Source organism: Nerophis lumbriciformis, linkage group LG05 (assembly GCF_033978685.3).
Source record: "Nerophis lumbriciformis linkage group LG05, RoL_Nlum_v2.1, whole genome shotgun sequence".
Lineage (NCBI taxonomy): Eukaryota > Metazoa > Chordata > Actinopteri > Syngnathiformes > Syngnathidae > Nerophis > Nerophis lumbriciformis.
Window position 1 is genome coordinate 20,359,808 of NC_084552.2, and position 16,968 is coordinate 20,376,775.

A 16,968-nucleotide genomic window follows, 5' to 3' on the forward strand; every position below is an offset into this window, starting at 1 on the left:
CATAGCTTGTCCCACCAGCTGAAGTCCTGCTCGGTGCACTGGCAGGATGCGGTGCTGAGAGCGGATGTGTAGCTCTTCCCTTTGACACAAAATGCTGTCTCTTTCCTCCTCCGGTATGTCCTCGTCTGGCCCATGATGCACTTTTGTCCCTAAGGAGGAAAAAGCACAACGAGGCTGTCATTTCTTGAGTATATGGCTGAGTCTGAATATGCACACTTAGAACCTAGAGTGTAAAAGTGCATTCAATCAAAACTCTAATGGCCTGAACCTACTAAGATTTAGGGCTGTCTTCAAATAGTCGAAGATTTGACGATTCGATTCAGAGGAGTCTGATCCGACCATCAACCTCAGTCGATTCATCTGATATTAAACCACCTCTCCCCTCCATGGGATTTAATCCCTGCTGTGGCCCCCCGCTTATACAGCAGAGTTCATTGGGAGGATTAATTAATTGAATTAATCATCTTTAAATATTAGAACAATATTCTTGTGTGCAGACAAATAGAGAGAATATAATAATATAATATGGAAGTATTATTGCAGCAAAATGATGTCCAAACGTGTATCTCAATCTGAGTGTGTGTATTAGATCCGTGTACGTGTCTTAGAAAACCCAAAACCAGTGAAGTTGGCACGTTGTGTAAATCGTAAATAAAAACAAAATACAATTATTTGCAAATCCTTTACAACCTATATTCAATTGAATAGACTGCAAAGACAAGATATTTAACGTTCGAACTGGTAAACTATGTTATTATTTTTTGCAAATATTAGCTCATTTGGAATTTGATGCCTGCAACATGTTTCAAAAAGCTGGTACAAGTGGCAAAAAAGACTGAGAAAGTTGAGAATGCTCATCAAACACTTATTTGAAAAATCCAACAGGTGAACAGGCTAATTGGGAACAGGTGATTGGTGCCATGATTGGTATAAAAGCAGCTTCTATGAAATGCTCAGTCATTCACAAACAAGGATGGGGCGAGGATCACCACTTTGTAACAAATACGTGAGCAAATTGTCGAAAAGTTTAATAACAACATTTCTCAACGATTTATTGCAAGGAATTTAGGGATTTCACCATCTACGGTCCGTAATATCATTAAAAGGTTCAGAGAATCTGGAAAATCACTGCACGTAAGCGGCAAGGCCGAAAACCAACATTGAATGCCCTTGAGCTTTGATACCTCAGGCGGTACTGCATCAAAAAGCGACATCAGTGTGTAAAGGATATCACCAGATGGGCTCAGAAAACCACTGTCACTAACCACAGTTAGTCGCTACATCTGTAAGTGCAAGTTAAAACTCTACCATGCAAAGTGAAAGCCATTTATCAACAACACCCAGAAACGCCGCCGGCTACGCTAGGCCCGAGCTCATCTAAGATGGACAAGTGTTCTGTGGTCTGACGAGTCCACATTTCAAATTGTTTTGAAATTCTGCACGTGTTACAAAAGCGAGGCTTCGTAGTAAAAGAGTGGGTACTAGACTGGCCTGCCTGTAGTCCAGACCTGTCTCCCATTGAAAATGTGTGGGCAATATGAAGCGCGAAATACCACAACGGAGACCCCGGACTGTTGAACAACTTAAGCTGTACTTCAAGCAAGAATGGGAAAGAATTCCACCTGAAAAGCTTCAAAAATTGGTCTCCTCAGTTCCCAAACGTTGTTAAAAGGAAAGGCCATGTAACACAGTGGTAAAAATTCCCCTGTGCCAACTTTTTTGCAACGTGTTTCTGCCATTAAATTCTAAGTTAATGATTATCTGCAAAAAAAAAAAAAAAGTTTCTCAATTCGAACATTAAATATCTTGTCTTTGCAGTCTATTCAATTGAATATTAGTTAAAAAGGATTTGCAAATCATTGTATTCTGTTTTTATTTACGATTTACACAATATGCCAACTTTACTGGTTTTGGATTTTGTATTATTGCAAAATTATTTGCAAACGTGTATCTCAATCTGTGCGCATGTAATCCAATTTGCGTGCGTGTCTACTAATTTGTGTGTCTGTATATCAATCTGAGTGTGTGTATTCCGATCCGCGTACGTGTGTTTTAGGTTGTCTTTCTGTCCCTAATCATAAAGAACCCTCGGTTGGTAGAGCGGCCGTGCCAGCAACCTGAAGGTTCCTTGTTCGATCCCCGACTTCCGCCATCCTAGTCACGTTCGTTGTGTCCTTGAGCAAGACAACCATTTTGTAGTACACAGCTTTTCGAAGCATTAAAGGTCCAAATACCACGCGTGTGCAATAACGTGTGCAAACTATAAAGCTGTGTAAACTATTAGCTGCTGTGTTACGGGTGATCCACTATGACTACGTGTGTAATTCATAACAAGTGCAAAAGTGATGCAGGCGGTACGGAGATCAGACCCTAAGTGTAAGTATGAAAAAAAGCGTCATTCATTAGTGTGTGTGTGTGTTACCTGAAGGTCTGTGAGCTCCCAGGACTCGTAGTCCGACTCGGCACACTGACGAGGGAAGGACTGGCGGAAGTCCACTTTGACTAGCTCCCAGTCGGACCTGTAGCTGATGTGGCCGAACACGCTGTGCAGAAAAATGCAGGCATTTGCATCAAATACCTAATAATCTTTGCATCTGCATAATAAATAAATATAATACAGTTTTGGGTAATAAACCAGTCATCTTCTTAGCGGGACTTTTATAAAGTTTAGATTTAGTGTGATTTTGCATTTGGGGCAGATTCAGCAAATAGCACTGCTTATTTTATGAAACATACAGAAATGAGAAATAAATGTGTTTAAGACGAAGGGTCTCAAATTTGTTATACATTTCTAGTGTTGTCCCGAAACCAATATTTTGGTACCTGTACCGGTACCAAAATGTATGTCGATACTTTTTGGTACTTTTCGATACTTTTCTAAATAAAGGGGACCACAAAAAATGGCATTATTGGCTTTATTTTAACCAAAAATCTTAGGGTACTTTAAACATATATTTCTTATTGCAAGTTTGTCCTTAAAAAAATTGTGAACATACAAGACAACTTGTCTTTTAGTAGTAAGTAAGCAAACAAAGGCTCCTAATTTAGCTGTTGACATATGCACATGGTGTGGATTCACAGTGTGGCGTATATTTCTAACAGTGTTAAAGTTTTTGATACTGGCACCCTCAGTGTAACCTGTATCGCTGTTGACCAAGTATGCATGGCATTAAATTGTGTGCACAGTGGTTCTTAACCTGGGTTCGATCGAACCATAGGGGTTCGGTGAGACGGGCTCAGGGGTTCGGCGGAGGTCAAGACACACCCGACTCATCGTGTAAATAAAAACGTCTCCCTACCGGCGTATTACGGATACGGCAACAGCAGAAGTCAGACTGATTTGCAGGTGTGTAATTTGTTGTGAGTTTATGCACTGTGTTGGTTTTGTTCTTTGAACAAGGTGATGTTCATGCACAGTTCATTTTGTGCACCAGTAAAAAAACATGGTAACACTTTAGTATGGGGAACATATTCATCATTAATTAGTTGCTTTTTAACATGCAAATTAGTAACATTGGCTCTTAACTAGTCATTATTAAGTACTTATTAATGCCTTATTCGGCATGGCCTTTTTTATAACCCTAACCCTCTAACCCTGGCCCTAACCAAATAACTCTAAATTAAGTCTTTGTTAATTAGAATATGTTCCCCATACTAAAGTGTGACCAAAAACATATAACTTTGTCTTGAATTTGAATTTTTATTTTTTTATTTTCACTAAAGAAGGGTTCGGTGAATGCGCATTTGAAACTGGTGGGGTTCGGTACCTCCAACAAGGTTAAGAACCACTGCACTAACATATTGTGTCATTTTCCATTCTATTATTTTGTCAAAATTATTAAGGACAAGCGAAGAAAATTAATTATTAATCTACTTGTTCATTTACTGTTATTATCGGCTTACTTTCTCTTTTAACATGTTCTATCTACACTTCTGATAAAATGTAATAATCACTTATTCTTCTGTTGTTTGATACTTTACATTAGTTTTGGATGATACCACAGATTTAGGTATCAATCCGATACCAAGATCATACATTGGTCATATTCAAAGTCTTCCTGAGTTTATATACATAATATAAATTTATTTAAAAAGAAAAAAGATTTTGTGATGCTAAAAAATATTGATGTAATCATAGTAGTATCGACGAGATATGCTCATGTACTTACTTTTTAGAGGCGGTATAATACCGAATATGATTCATTAGTATCGGGGAACTATACCAATATACCGTACAACCCTATGCACTTCCTTAGTGGACCCCTTGTGAGTCAGGCAAAAGTGCTTAAGTGTTGAACCGAAGGCCTGCTCAGAGTCATTACTATTGAGACAGACTTTGCTCTGACGCCTTTCTTTTTGGTTGCATGAAAACAATGGAACATGGAGTTCTCCGGAAAATTGTGAATGTCGTTGAAATCAATGAAAAATACAACACTTTGAATTTGAAAAGATCATAACCCTCCAGGCTTGTTCACGAGTGAGGGAAGAGTGGATCGTGAGATCGACAGGCGGATCGGTGCGGCGTCTTCAGTATCGATCCGTTGTGGTGAAGAAGGAGCTGAGCCGGAGGCAAAGCTCTCGATTTACCGGTTGATCTATGTTCCCATCCTCACCTATGGTCATGAGCTTTGGGTCATGACCGAAAGGACAGGATCACGGGTACAAGCGGCCAAAATTAGTTTCCTCCGCCGGGTGGCGGGTCTCTCCCTTAGAGATAGGGTGAGAAGCTCTGCCATCCGGGGGGAGCTCAAAGTAAAACCGCTGCTCCTCCACATCGAGAGAAGCCAGATGAGGTGGTTCGGGCATCTGGTCAGGATGCCACCCGAACGCCTCCCTAGGGAGGTGTTTCGGGCACGTCCTACCGGTAAGAGGCCACGGGAAAGACCCAGGACACGTTGGACGCGTTGGGAAGACTATCTCTCCCGGCTGGCCTGGGAACGCCTCGGGATCCCCCGGGAAGAGCTGGACGAAGTGGCTGAGGAGAGGGAAGTCTGGGCTTCCCTGCTTAGACTGCTGCCCCTGCGACCCGACCTCGGATAAGCGGAGTCAAAATATTTGCCCAGCTCTGGTCTACAATAAACTTTCACGAGCTCCAAGACGAGAAAGCAGCTCACCAGCTTATGACGTCAATACAGCAGCAACAAGCTTGTTAGCTCTCTGAGACAATGTACTGCTAAAAACAGTTTGTCTGCGTTAGCGCAAAAAAACAAAACAATATTACTAATACAGTACATATAAGTAAATATAAATAGTATTGTATTGTGAGTATTGTTGGCACTTTTTAGATAGTTATTTAGAGGGCTTAATGGGCAGAATAGAGGACCTCCCATTAACTCCATTGTAAGTGGGCTTTTATTTACGAGTTACAATGCATTAAAAAAAATACATCTGTCATATTGTCTCTCATAATGATTGTAAACGATAGGCAAAATCCTCAAAAAAGTGCAGTTCCCCTTTAGAGAATACATTATATTAAATAAATAATAATAACATTTCCAAATGATGTGCTAGTCTGACTGCCAACAACAGCATTGCATACCAGAAAAGACGGCCAGTCTGTTTTTTGTTCTTGCACATGTATTCTTTGTGACTTTGGTAGCCCGGAATTGAAGCCGAAATCAAAATTGCCCTCCACACATGTCCTATCTGTTCACAGACAGATAGGTCGCCTGAGTGTGTGTTTTGTGTGTGCGGCTCAGCGCTGTGGAACGGGGAGGGAGTGTTGGGAAAAGTCAGTCTTTGTGAGTCCCTTCCAGGCGGATTAGAGGTCAGGAGCCTTATCTGACCTTATCTTGAGGTCGAGTGAGAGGAGATCGCACTATGGCTCGCTTACTTGATCGGACAGATTGGAAGGAAAGTGTGTGGATTAAGGAGTTTCCGCACGGGTGTCCACATTTTTTCCACTGAGGACCGCACAGAGAGAAATTTAAGGATGTCCCATAAGGGGTTTGGTCGTGGCTCTTTGATACATTTTGTAGATTAAAGATGTAAAAAAAAATATCCTATGTAGGTCAATATAGTGTACCCTAAGCTGTAAAACTTAGCTGTGTGTTAGGTGTCATTAATAACAAAGAGGTTTTTTTTAGAATATGCTAAGGGAATTAAAAAACAAGCTCTAAAATGGACCAAGGGTTGGACTTGATCGTATTGCGATCTTTTTTCCTACATTTATTCAAACACTTCCTTCCATGTGGTCTACAAAGCATGTAATGTTGGTTCTTTGGTCAACATTTTGCATAAATTATGTTTTACAAACGATCTTCAAGCCGCTCTTTGACTGTCACTTCAGAATGCAGTTTTGTGGGCGCTCTTATTTACGTGCCCTCCTACAGGCCAAACCCCCTTCCACTGCGTCTCCACCTCATAAGTCATGTTGTAGTTTTTAGCGCTGGAGTTTTAGCTATCAATCTGACAAGCCTTTCCGTGTCCGGGTCGGATGGGGTTTCCCGTGTTGAGTCAAATTCAGCCGCAGGCTCCATTCCTGGTGGCCTATAAATTAGAACTATAAATTAGAACTATGTATTAGAAATGGCAACAGCGGAGGATGCACGTGCATGTACGAGCCTGTCTGCCCCACAACAAGAGTATAAAAAAAGAAGGAACTTATTGACTACAACTTTGGACTTTAACTGAATAAAACTGGCGAACTCGCACAAAACTCTTCCGGTAAACTTCTACTGTATAGGGCGATATCTTCTGACTTAACTAAGGCCATACTTGCCTGAATTTCGGGAGACTCCCGAAATTCAGCGCCTCTCCCGAAAACCTTCGGGGACAAATTTTCTCCTGAAAATCTCCCGAAATTCAGGCGGACCTGGAGGCCACGCCCCCTTCAGCTCCATGTGGACCCATCCAGGTCCGCATGGAGCAATGTTGTTGTAATATATTGAGTTGGAGGCAATAAACAGGCGAGGTGATGAAGTACGTCTCTTTACTGTAGACTTCAGAACAGACTCACACATTTGACGTCAGGTGCGCAACACCACGTAAATCGTTGGCCAACCAAAAAGTAACCCCAGTACGCTATAGCCAACATTCACCAGGAGATGGCAACAGACAAACATAGATAACTCTGTGACATTCCTCCCCTTTTAGAAATGTGGAAGATACTTAAAAAAAAAATAAACAACCCAACCAAAAAATGCAGGAGCTCAATTAAAAAACTGTACTTAAGCCACATTATTATTATTTTTTTTAACAATAAGCATGTTATTGTTATTTGTAAACAATAACATGCTTATTATACAAACAGTATTTGTACACATTTAACACAGATTTTTATACTGTCTTCAGAGATTCAGTTTTTTTGGTGGTACTCGAAACCTTTCTGGGTATCTGCGGATCACTGGTGGGGTTTTTGTTGTGAGTGATCTGGGTTCTGATGATGGCAACTCAGCAGCCCTTGAATCTGGTTCAATGATGAGACTAGTTTGTGTCTGACTCACTGATGGTCCTGGTGATGGAACTGAAACAGCACTGTCCAGTTGTACTGATGGCACATTTTCTGCAACTGGTGGAGACTAGATAACTGGCAGTCTCTCCATGTTTTTTCGCCATGGTAACATGTGATCCACATGCACTGTGTGCTGTCTCTGTCCCTCTTGATAGATAGATAGATAGATTGATATATATATAAGTATTTCTTATATATATATATATATATATATATATATATATATATATATATATATATATATATATATAGTATATAGTATTTCTTGTATATATATATATATATATATATATATATATATATATATATATATAGTATATAGTATTACTTGTATATATATATATATATATATATATATATATATATATATATATATATATATATATATATATATATATATATATATCCATCCATCCATCCATCCATCCATCCATCTTCTTCCGCTTATCCGAGGTCGGGTCGCGGGGGCAGCCACTGAAAACTCAATCTCCAAATGGCTTGTTTGGAGCAAATTTGGAAGAATGCAAGGTTGTTTTATAAATATCTCCACTAGGTTTGGTTTCACATTTTCAGTAAAGTTGGTTTGTTGTGTAAATCGTATAGAAAAACAAAATACAATGATTTGCAAAACATTTTCAAATCTATATTCAATTGAATGGACTGCAAAGACAAGATACCTAAAGTTCGAACTGGAAAACGTTGTTATTTATTGCTAATATTTGCTCATTTGGAATTTGATGCCTGCAACAAGCTGGCACAAGTGGCAAAAAAGACTGAGAAAGTTGAGGAATGCTCATCTAACACTTATTTGGAACATCTCACAGGTGAACAGGCTAATTGGGAACAGGTGGGTGCCATGAATGGGTATAAAATCAGCTTCCATGAAATGCTCAGTCATTCACAAACAAGGATGGGGCGAGGGTCACCACTTTGTGAACAAATGCGTGAGCAAATTGTCAAACAGTTAAAGAACAACATTTCTCAACGAGCTATTGCAAGGAATTTATGGATTTCACCATCTACTGTCCGTAATATCCTCAAAAGGTTCAGAGAATCTGGAGAAATCACTGCACGTAAGCAGCAAGGCTGAAAACCAACATTGAATGCCCATGACCTTCGATCCCTCAGGCGGTACTGCATAAAAAAAAACCGAGATCAGTGTGTAAAGGAAATCACCACATGGGCTCAGGAACACTTCAGAAAACCACTGTCAGTAACTACAGTTGGTCACTACATCTGTAAGTGCAAGTTAAAACTCTACTATGCAAAGCGAAAGCCATTTATCAACAACACCCAGAAATGCCGCCGGCTTGGCTGGGCGCAAGCTTATCTAAGATGGACTGATGCAAAGTTGAACAGCCCCTGTTACACAATGTGCCAACTTCACTGGTTTTGGGTTTTGTACAAGCAGACAGTGTGGAGACAGAAAAGGGAGAACAGACAGATTTTGCTTTGAAAACTAACAATAAAGGGGAAGTTATAACACTGAAACTCTGCTCTACAAGAGGTTTTTTAAAAAAAGGCTAGCTAGCAAACTACTAACGTCCATCCGCAGTTGGAAGTGTTTTAGCTACTTCTAAATCACTAATCCTTGCCTCCATGGCGACAAATAAAGTAAGTTTCTTACATGTATCATCCCTGCAGGACGAGAAATAGCTAAACATGCTTCACTACACACCGTAGCGTAGGAGGATACGATAGCTCACCGGCATCACCGCTAATGACGCCGTTCCTTAATGTGAACAAACGCCATGAGTGGCTCTACACCTGACATCCACTGTAATGATATCAAATACAAGAGCGTATCTAGTCGATGCTACTATGATTACATCAATATTTTTTTCTCGTCACAAAATCTTTTTTGCCTTTTAAAAAAGTTAATATTATGTTTATAAACTAAGGAAATACGTCCTTGGACACATGAGAACTTTGAATATGACAATTGTATGATCCTGTAACTACTTGGTATTGGACTGATACCTAAATTTGTGCGATCATCCAAAACTAATGTAAAGTATCAAACAACAGAAGAATACGTGATTATAACATTTTAACAGAAGTGTAGACAGAACATGTTGAAACGTAAAATAACTAGATATTAACATTAAATGAACAAGTGGATTAATAATCAATTTTTACAGCTTGTCCTTTATAATTTTGACAAAATAAAAGAATGAGAAATGACACAATATGTTACTGCATATGTCAGCAGACAAATTAGGCGCTTGTGTTTGCTTGCTTACTTACTACTAAAAGATATGTTGTGTCGTATGTTCACTATTTTATTTAAGGACAAAATTGTTCTTCGATTGCAATAAGAAACATATGTTTAATGTACCGTAAGATTTTTTGTTAAAATATAGCCAATAATGACATTTTTGTGGTCCCCTCTATTTAGAAATGTATCGAAAAGTATCAAAATACATTTTGGTACCGGTACCAAAATATTGGTATCGGAACAACCCTAGTCTATACATGAGTTACACATTGTTATTTTACGTGTAATATATCTGTCACATTTTATGCACATATGCTACTTGTACTGTTCTATTAGGTGCACACTTTTCATTGCTCACAATTGAACCCAATTCATGGTGATATGTTTGCAAAATGCTTCCGTTTTGAACTGCAGGCCAGCAGTCTTCTGCTTTCAAGGCCACTGGCAACAGAGAGAAGAAGCATCCAAAGCATAATATCACACAGGAGCCAAAAGGTCAAAGTGCACGCATCGGCTGAGCCCTCCTGAGCTTCAACCAGACAAAGACTTTGCTGGAAAAAAAAAAAAAAATAGAGAATGGCGAGAAATTGGATGCCACGCTCCAGCAGGTCGAACGGGAATTGTCGGGATGAGAGAGAGTGGTCTGTCTGACCCTTAACAACCAATCAGCAGGGGCCAGAGTGGACAAGCTAAAGGGGTGCACTTCATTTTACGCTCTGGATAATAATTAGTCGTCGGTCTGATCCATTATGCATGGTAGAGAATAGAGACACTTCTCAAAGACCAGGAAGACTCCATAGGTCTAATTCAATATGCATCTTTTAGTGTGGATGTGTGCAAGTGTACCCGATGAAGTCATATAGAGACGATTCCTGCTGGTTTTTTGGGACTCACGTCATCACCAGGGTCTCGTCTCCCGGCTCGCTCAGCAGTCCATCGACAAAGACCGAGGTGCTGGTGAAGTTGTGGACCGTCCACGTATGTCCCTCGTTGATGCTGAACCTGCACATGACACACATTGGAGATGAAAACGTGTGCGGCCTTCTCAGCTGCAGAAGCTCATTTGTGGCAATAAAATAGTAGAAAGGGGCAAATAAAACAGACAAATTAACTACCGTATTTTCCAGACTATAAGGCACACTTAAAAACCTTTTTTTCCCCCCAAAACTCGACAGTGCGTCTCCTTATAACTTATGTACGGATTAATTCTGGTTTTCGACCTCAAAGACATTTTTTTTTTGTACATGTTGTAATGATAAGTGTGACCAGTAGATGGCAGTCAAACATAATAGATACGTGTAGACTGCACTATGATGGCAATATGACTCAAGTAAACAACACCAACATTTTATATGTTCCATTGAAAATATAGAACATTACACACGGCGCAAATGTTTTAGTATGACTTTGGTAAGCTATGAAGCCGCACCGCTTGATGTGCTTCAACATACTATATATATATAATAATATATAGTATTATTATGGTGTGTGTATAAGGTAAGACATATCTGGCGTTTTGTTTCGCAATATTATGCAAAAGCAACTTTTCTTAATTTCTGGTACCTGCTGATCTGTATTTGGGATCTGCATAAATCCTGAAAAATTGCGCGCCTCCGCCTTTGTAGTCCGTGCAGACACCAAAGTCGATGAGCTTCTTCTTGTCCTCTATCTTCTTGTTATGGGACATTCATCCTCGGGTGTTGCCATTTCTAATATAAAGTAGTGTAACGTTTTTACTTATAACTGTCAGTAAACTCGCCATGAAAGCATTAAAACATATCAGTAGTGAGTTTACATTATTCACCCAAGAAACTTTACACCTACACAGTGGCCTTGTGGTTAGAGTGTCCCTGAGATCGGTAGGTTGTGAGTTCGAACCCAGGCTGAGTAAAGACTATAGACCAAAGACAATAAAAATGGGACTCATTACTTCCCTGCTTGGCACTCAGCATCAAGGATTGGAATTGGGGGCTAAATCACCAAAAATGATTCCCGGGCGCATCTACCGTTGCTGCCCACTGCTCCCCTCACCTCCCAGGGGGTGAACAAGGGAATGGGTCAAATGCAGAGGTCAAATTTCACCACACATAGTGTGTGTGTGACAATCATTGGTACTTTAACTTTAACATTAACTTTAGTTATTAGAGTTCCGGTCGGACGGTTTTTCACGGGACACATTTCCGGTGTGGTTGTTTCCGGATGAGGAGATGCTGCTCTGTTATTGATTTAAGTAAAGTCTGAATGTCATTAAAACAGTTAGCTCCATCTTTTAACACTTCTTCCACAACCGTCCTTGCACGCTACACCGCTACAACAAAGATGACGGTGAGAAGACGCTGCCGAAGGTGAACCACGTAAATAAGACCGCCCAGAAAACGGCGCATCCTGAAGTGACTGTCAGAAAGCGGCTTGAAGATGATCTGTAAAACATAATCTATGCAACATTTTGACCAAAGAACCACCATTACATGTTATGTAGACCACAAGGAAGTGTTTTACATTTAGAAAAAAAATAACAATAATATGACTCCTTTAATACGCCCTATAATCCGGTGCGCCTAATATATGAAAAAAGATCAGAAAATAGACCATTCATCGGCAGTGCGCCTTGCAATCCGGTGCGTCCTATAGTCCGGAAAATACGGTAAATACTTTGGTGCAAACAAACAACAAACCACCTGATCTCATTCATGTTTGCAAACTAGGACCCTTGCTGCGAGTTCTGCATATAGATACATAAATACAGTATGGCGCCGTGTTTAAATTACAAGGCAGCAGGAAAGAGGACAAACGCAACGCTTGAACTGCAGCATAGTGGCATGTCAAAAAGTACTGTTCTGATAACGTGTCTTATCTATAATTTCTCATTTCTACTCCTTTCTCATTATTACTTTACTATTTTTATTACTACATTATTACTACTTCTATTACTTCATGGCCAAGGGCGAAAAAATAACACGTTTGGCTGAGATTCTCTGAAGAGATTGATGAATAACTTGAAGGTTACAGGCTTCTACTTAATGAAGGTTAAATAACATCCATCCATCTATCCATTTTCTATCGCTTGTCCCGTTCGGGGTCGCGGGGGGTGCTGGAGCCTATCTCAGTTGCTTTGGGCGGAAGGCGGGGTACACCCTGGACAAGTCGCCACCTCATCACAGGGCCAACACAGATAAACAGACAACATTCACACTCACATTCACACGCTAGGGCCAATTTAGTGTTGCCAATCAACCTACCTGGGGATAGGTTGATTGGCAACACAAAATTGGACGCCGGAGTACCCGGAGGGAACCCACGCAGTCACGGGGAGAACATGCAAACTCCACACAGAAAGATCCCGAGCCCAGGATCGAACCCAAGACCTTCGTATTGTGAGGTACATGCACTGCCTAAGTCGGCTCAGTGGCCCAGTGGTTAGAGTGTCCGCCCTGAGATCGGTAGGTCGTGAGTTCAAACCTCGGCCGAGTCATACCAAAGACTATAAAAATGGGACCCATTTGTTAGAATAATTATGTATATATTATCACACTAACTCATGGGTGTCAAACTCCGTGTAATTTCACTTGGCCCTTGAGTCGATATCAAATTAACACTGGCCCGCTGAATTTTGCTGATTAAATTCAGCGGCGGTGCCGCGGTAACACCGCATTCACCGCTAATTCTCATACTTGCCAACCCTCCCAGGAGTCTCTCAAATTTCAGTGCCCCTCCCAAAAATCGTCACGTCCGCTTTTCACCCAGTCCAGCGAATGCTGGCCCAGTCACATAATATGTGCGGCTTCAGCACGCTCACTCAAGTGAATGCATGCATACTTGGCCAACAGCGATACAGGTTACATTTGTTTGGTGTGGGTTCACAGTGTGGCACATATTTCTAACAGTGTTAAAGTTATTTATACGGGCGCCGTCAGTGTACCCTGTATGGCTGTTGGCCAAGTATGCGTTGCATTTACGTGTGTGTGCGTGCTGAAGTCGCACATATTTTGTGATCGGGCCGGCACGTTGTTGGAATGGATGAAAAGCAGACGTGACAACAGCTCGTGGGGGACGATAAACGCAGTGCCTTTAAAGCACGCCCCCAAGACTGTGGTCCGGGTGGACTACGAGATATAATGACTGATGAACACCTTGGTTGGATAATGAAGGTTGCCTCAGCTCAAAGCCTGAGCCCTGACATTAATGAACTAGCATCCAAGAAAAGATGGCAGGTATCTGGCTTGGGCACATCAGATTAGATCAGTGTGTTGCAAACTGAGCAGTTTAAGGTCTTGAATGGTTGGTTTATTCATTGTTATTTTATTTTCTAATTTATTAGCCAGTGGAAAAAGTTAATGTTGATATTTACCTCAGAAGGCTGCAAATAGAAAAGAGGCATTACATTTTTATTTAAATTGTATTTGATATGCCATTGATATTTTTTAATTATTATTATTATTATTATTTGAAACTGGATTTTGCATGTCACTATAAAGTTATATAAGCCTTGCTTGTTCAATATTCAATGCAAAACTTGTTTGGGTCCCTATTAAAAGGTTCATTTGTTCAACCTTGGCCTGCGGCTTTGTTCACTTTTACATTTTGGCCTACTCACGTGTGGTGTAAAACCGTCCAACCGGAACTCTCTAATAACTAAAGTTCCGTGGGTGAATAATGTAAACCCACTACACCGGTAGTTTTTAGCGCTTCCATAGCGAGTCTACTGACAGATATACGTTAGAACATTGCGATATACTTTATATTAGAAATGGCAACAGCTAAGGATGAATGTCCCATAAAAAGAAGATAGAGAAAAAGAAGAAGCTTATCGACTACAGTGTCAGCACTGACTACAATGGCGGGAGCGCGCGCACATTTTCAGGACCCATGCAGATCTCAAATACACATCAGCAGGTACCAGGACGTAATAAAAGTAGTTTTTGCATAATATTGCAAAACAAAATGCCAGATAATATGTCTGCTAATAGGAGCTATTTTCCGGTCCTTATACACACACCATAGTAATACTCGCATGTCTGACTATGGTAGCCGTAATGCGCCGACAATCCATCAAGCGGTGCGACTTCATAGCTTTCCAAAGTCGTACTTAAACATTTTGACAAATTTTTGAGCGCTGCGTGTAATGTTCTATATTCTCAATGGAACATTTCAAGTTTTGGTGTTGTTTACTGGCGTCATACGTATCTCTTATGTGTGACTACCATCCACTGGTCACATTTATCATTGCACCATGTACCAAATAAAATAGCTTCAAGATGGGTAAGCACAACCAGAATTATTGTTTGTACATTAGGCGCACCGGGTTATAAGACACACTGTCGATTTTTGAGAAAATGAAAGGATTTTAAGTGCGCGTTATAGTCCGGGAAATACAGTAGTTAGAACACTAAGACCTTAAGAGCAGTATCCAGTGTTCCATTTCTAATATTTTGACCTTTGTATGTCTCAAAAGAGGTTAGTTAAAATGTTAGGAATAGCTCTCAGCTGTCTACAATACAATGATAAACACCCCACCTGACCTTCCTGAGTGCTAGCCCATTGTTGAACCATACTAGAGCAACTCATTCCTAATGGATGGCACCTGGTAGCACAAGAGCGCTCTTACTTGAGTATCTTCAGCGGGATGGAGGTGTCCTTGATGGCCACAATCACGCCGCCGTGGTCCAGGTACAAGATGTGATGCTCCTCCTCGAAAACCTTCAGAGAACACATGGAAAATTCTGTTTGGTGCTGCTGTTGTATATTTGATGGTCATACCACTCTCCCAGGACAGAGCGACTGTGTGATGAGTGATGAGCCAAGAAGACGCCAACAAGGAATCGTCGAACAAAAAGCTTTCTTTGTTTTAGCCAGCCTCAGACTGGAGCTGCAGCTTCCAGGAGAAAGAGTATGGGCCTGATTACTCTTCTGCTGTCTTCTTGGACAACTGTCCTTAAATACCTTTTACACGAAAACAGTTACTCTTTGTTGTTCTAGCCTTGGGGCCAGCCAGTTTGGACAACACTCAGTTTGTTACTTGGCCAGTCAACATATTTCCTGTGATCGGTTTGAGTTGGGTGACCTCCGACCCCTATCCTCTACTCCTACTTGTGAGGGCTTCCTACCAGATGTTGCTAATGTCTTTACACTTCCTCCTAAAATCCAAACCTGCATTCCTGTAGGATACCAATTTCCTGGGTGCAGGAGCCACCACTCTCTGGAGAGCCTGTGATGGACATGTGCACTTTTGATGCTATCTAAGGGCATATTTCCTAAGTAGAATAATCCTCTAAAGGATTCTGTGACCAAATACAAACACATGCCAGCTCACAATCAAATAAGAAAATGGTACATGGTATAATTCACCATATTGCAAAGTGCAGTCGGGATAATGGCTAAGACCTTCTAACTGGAGCAGGAAGGTGACACAAGACAGGGAGTGTTCGTACCTGTCTCCATGTCTTCCCACAGTCAGACGTGATGTACATCTCCTCTTTGTACTCCACCAGCTTGGAGCCAAGGTTACCTGAGGGAAATCTTGTGTATTACATCGGACTGAAGCAGCTCACATGGAAGCAGGATGTCATGCAGGGTGGAAAAAACGTGCTAAACTGACCCGCTCCCATGATGAGACCTGGAGCAGATTCTTTGGTGTGGACTGTCCCCGACACGTAAGGGTTGTCTGCCCACCGCAGGTGCAGGTGGAGCTGGCAGTCGGGCTATAGAGACAATCATGGCAGACATGTTTGACTGATATTATGAAAATAAGCGTCGGCTTGCTGCACTACTTTATTATATCCTATTGTATAAAAAGCAAAATCTGCATTTACAAAAATAATTTTACAGGCATATCTAGTCTTGTCTATATATAAACGGAGCAAATAGCATGCCGTAGTGCTAATAAATGTGCTTTAATCTCAGGAACAAATCACTTTAAAGATAGATGTTGAGCTACTAACAGACATGTGCTTTGTGTTGATGCACAGCATACCGCTTTGCAGGTGATAGTCTTGCCGTTCATGTCCGTGGCGGGCGGGGTCAAAGGCTCCCAATCTCGTCCTTTATTGTAAGTGATGAGAGTCCTCACCTTGCCGTCGAGCTTCTGATTGGCCAGGAAGACACCTTTGATTCCTCGGACCTGTTTTAAAAAAACAAAACAGGGTCAATTTAAAATTATCATTGATGGGTTGGGAATCTTTGTGCACCACACGATTCGATTAAAATCTTGGTGGTAACGATTCAAATTAAAATCGATTCTCAATTCAAAAAGGATTCTCGATTCAAAATCCATACTTTTTAATAACATTAGTACCAGTTC

General features: G+C 40.8%; 1 protein-coding gene across 2 annotated transcripts in view; it reads right to left on the reverse strand.

Moving 5' to 3' along the window:
- Positions 1-16,968, reverse strand: part of sorcs2 (sortilin-related VPS10 domain containing receptor 2) — a 445,201-nt gene that overhangs the window by 19,669 nt on the left and 408,564 nt on the right. For both annotated transcript variants that reach the window (XM_061961136.2, XM_061961135.2), the window contains exons 10-16: positions 16,642-16,788; positions 16,267-16,369; positions 16,100-16,176; positions 15,277-15,368; positions 10,566-10,673; positions 2,423-2,543; positions 16-149 (exon numbers count right to left, since the gene is read on the reverse strand). In XM_061961136.2, coding sequence (XP_061817120.1) covers positions 16-149; positions 2,423-2,543; positions 10,566-10,673; positions 15,277-15,368; positions 16,100-16,176; positions 16,267-16,369; positions 16,642-16,788 — 782 coding nt within the window. The remainder of the gene's footprint in view (positions 1-15; positions 150-2,422; positions 2,544-10,565; positions 10,674-15,276; positions 15,369-16,099; positions 16,177-16,266; positions 16,370-16,641; positions 16,789-16,968) is intronic.